The sequence below is a fragment of the Anopheles moucheti genome, chromosome 3, assembly GCF_943734755.1.
Source record: "Anopheles moucheti chromosome 3, idAnoMoucSN_F20_07, whole genome shotgun sequence".
NCBI classification, from domain to species: domain Eukaryota; kingdom Metazoa; phylum Arthropoda; class Insecta; order Diptera; family Culicidae; genus Anopheles; species Anopheles moucheti.
This window is the reverse complement of record NC_069141.1, coordinates 1,908,246-1,911,643: the sequence shown is the minus strand read 5'-3', so window position 1 is coordinate 1,911,643 and position 3,398 is coordinate 1,908,246. Positions and strand designations below refer to the sequence as shown.

Below are 3,398 nucleotides of genomic sequence, written 5' to 3'. Positions count from 1 at the left end.
TTTTAATTTTCATCGAGCGCGAAGAATTACAATCTGCCCACGGCGCTAAATTGGCTCGTTAGCATTTTGAAGCGGATTCACCAAAATCGGCTTTCCCTGATTTCATCTTCCGCATCGTCCATCTTACAGCACGGCGGTACTTGCTCGGGAAGCTAATGAATTCTCATCGTTCGTGGAATTGCGAAGTCACTGCTATTGTTGGGGGCATCAGAAAAGATGAATTGGCACGGAATCTAACTATTGGCCCTTGGGGGCGTCTGAGCGATTGTGCCAAACGGTTGAAATTTACTCAAGAATTCAAGAAAAAGTTTAGCTTACTGTTGGAAAGGAGGGTATTGACGCAACGGTGAATCTTAAGTTTTCGTAACGTTCGCATCATTTACGTCATCATCGATGTCCGGTATTGGAGGGAACCTGCTAGCGATAGTTGCAAACAGCTTCCGGAAAGCATCGGGCAACGAATCGGACACTTGACGTCCGAGCACCTGGGCGATATAGTCCAGCAAAACTTCTCCGATGATTAGAACATCCTTGGAGTAGACATTGCGTTGCTCGTGCTGGCGCGTAATCTTTTTCAGCGTCTCATTAAACAGGGCCGGATCCTTGAGACCATACTCGATGAGCGATCCGAACGCTTTGATGACGTGTATCGATTGGGCGAAAAGAGATTTATTGTCCACGAGCGATTGGGCGGTCGGATCGTCGGTAAAATCGAAGTACGAAACGTAGTGTGGATACTTGTGAAACAATCTGCAGAATCAGGTTAATGATAATGATTTGCTTAATGGATAAAATTAAAATCCCAATCCGATAAACTTACAGCAGCAGCATATTTCGCCCATGCACGTCTAAATCCTTGCGAATTAAGCCCCACGCACTGAAGAGGGTAATTTTCTCCGAGGCAGACAGTCCAGTCGAATCCATCGCTATCGTCATGCCCGCAAGTCATCGTCTACTAGAATACCGAGATGTTTCCATTCGAAGAAGCTACTTTTGACATGTGCACTGACAGCTCGGCAAGGCGCCGCTTACTGAGATGTGGAAAACAAAGCAAACACGGAGCGAATATCCCTAAAGTAGTCGGCGGATTCGATAAGCACACCTTTGTTTCCGTGACGGCTCAATTTGTTAGCGTTTAATAAGTAGCTGGTTTGGTGAGCTTACGTTGGATTAAGCGGCTTCGGAACACCTGTTTTCGAAGGCTGGTCACGATCGATTTTATCGATAGGAAATTTTCGGGTGGGTTCGTTCACCTACTGGAGACGCACGACCCAACCACAAAGAAGAGCCACATTTTATCGCATTTTATTCCGCAAGAAGAATAGTGGATTCCACTTGGGCGCTTACGCACTCGGGTGGGTTGGGAAGAGTAAAATATGTTACCTGGCTTTACTACTCGGTTGTTAATCAATTTCCGATCCAGAGCGACACACGGTCGGATGCTGTCTGTGGAAGGATTTTTAGGTCCTGATGCGTAAGTCCGTGTGGAGCATTACGTGTGGAATGACGAGAAGGAATTTGAGGGGAAAAATAGCTAGCAACCAGAACCAGTACTATGCACGGTTACCATTAATGCCGACGTGCGCCTTATCGAGTTCGGCATCGGTATGCGCGTGGAAGATCGGAAATCAGAATTACGGTCACGTAAGCACTCAAAGTGATATTTAGCGTACTTACGTGATCTCAACCCGAAGCGCCGTACCGTTGGTAGAAACAACCTGGTACAAAGTACCGATAGCAACGTAACTTCACAATCTTCCCAAGCAGCAAGCTTGTCCGGTCCGATAAATCTTTCCCTCTATTTCTGATCTCGTCGACGAGCATGACCCTGACCATTAGCAAACCAAATTCGCTTAGTGCATTCCTTGTCTGTTCCGAACTGTTTCGCGCGGCTCCTGAGGATGGAGTGGAGTGGACGTAGCAATAAAAGTAAGTTTGCTAAAGCTTTGCGAACGCAGACACATTAAGCATCGATTTTCGCCATAATGAAGTAATGAAATTTTGTTTGCGTACCAAGGGATCGCATACTCTTGCGCTTCCCAAAGGCATGTCGTTAAGCATGAAGATGCTGCCGGGAAGAAAAGAGTTGTGTGTGTGAAAAAGAGAGAGAGAGAAATCAACTACATAGTGACACATGAAAAATGTGCCAAAGAATGAATGTAATTTGTATTGTGATATGAAATGATTTCTGGTGTAAGTTTACATCTGGAGCGCGTGATAGCGTTAACGGTAGGGAAAGGAAGTAGATACGATACAGCAAAATGAAGGAAATATTAATGTTTTTTTCTTTCTCTTATTCCACTGAACGATAAGTAAACATTCCAGCAGCAGCTAGAAACATACGAGTTGTCCGTTGTCGTGTAATGGTAGATCATTTATTATGACTAGTGCACAGTGGGCAATTGTGCGAACAAATAATAGTCCCTATCAGAAGTCTGTATTTGATTCGATGCCATTATTGATAAAGTTTGACAAAGCCCTTGATGCTTCTGAAAGTAATGAAAAGTTTAGCTCTGTAATGTGTTTCTGTTCTCTGGTCCTGCGAATGGACCTGTTAAATCTCTCCATTTAAACGCTTTTTGTAAGCTATGAAACTTTCATGATTTGCTAGCTTTACTGATAACTGATAACAACCGATTGCTAATTACTAATAACAACAACACTCAATTAATTGCTCCCTGAAATATTTGGACATAAAATATAATAAAAATGTTTCGTGTGCCCATGGAGACGCCTGGTATCTGATGATTTTCACATGAAATAATACTTATCACTAAATATGAGTGAAAAACGAGCAAAATGGTATCTTTGGAAATGGCAAAATGGTAATCCGTCATAACATAAGCAATGTTCGCTTTCAGGTTGGTCTTAGTTTTAACAGGCCTTTTTTCAGGTTTAATATGAATTAAATGGAGGCGCCCAATCAGCGTTAGGAAAATTCAACTCTCCATAGAAAGCTTATTATACGACACTTATAGAAAATCAAGTAACTAGTATATTTTTAAGATTTTTCTTAATACTTTGACGTAAAATCTTTTATAACAAAATTTCTCTCGAAAACATTACAATTTTTTTTAACGGATAAAAACTAATACGATATAGAGGCATCAAATACTTTCGATTAATTTTATGAATTTTATATCGAATCTGACTATAGTTTTGTGTTGGTTTGTCTTTGAAAAAAATCAACACATATAATTCTGATGCATATCAAACACAAGTATTACACAAATGCCCATTGTGCAGTCGTGTACGTCAGTACGCCTTCAATTGGTAAGAGAAAGTAAAGTCATTTTCTTCCTTCACTAGAATAAATAAGCTTTAACGCTGTACCATCACTGTGACTTTCATCGTTGGCGCAATTGCTCTCGCAAGAAATGGTATGCAAAAGGAAAGCG

At 41.6% G+C, this 3,398-nt stretch overlaps 1 protein-coding gene across 1 annotated transcript; it reads right to left on the bottom strand.

The window, feature by feature from the left end:
- Positions 1-353: 353 nt before the first annotated feature.
- LOC128304990 (myoglobin-like) lies at positions 354-924 on the bottom strand. Its single transcript, XM_053042258.1, has 2 exons — positions 821-924; positions 354-750 (listed from the first exon to the last, which is right to left on the bottom strand). Exons 1-2 carry the CDS (start codon positions 922-924, stop codon positions 354-356), a joined length of 501 nt encoding a protein of 166 aa, XP_052898218.1.
- Between the last annotated feature and the right edge of the window lie 2,474 nt (positions 925-3,398).

Excerpts from the sequence above, each read along its gene's own strand:
- LOC128304990 (XM_053042258.1), bottom strand. The coding sequence starts at position 924 with ATGGATTCGACTGGACTGTCTGCCTCGGAGAAAATTACCCTCTTCAGT. Across the intron at positions 751-820 it reads GGGCGAAATATGCTGCTGCT|ATTGTTTCACAAGTATCCAC; the intron begins GTAAGTTTATCG and ends CTGATTCTGCAG.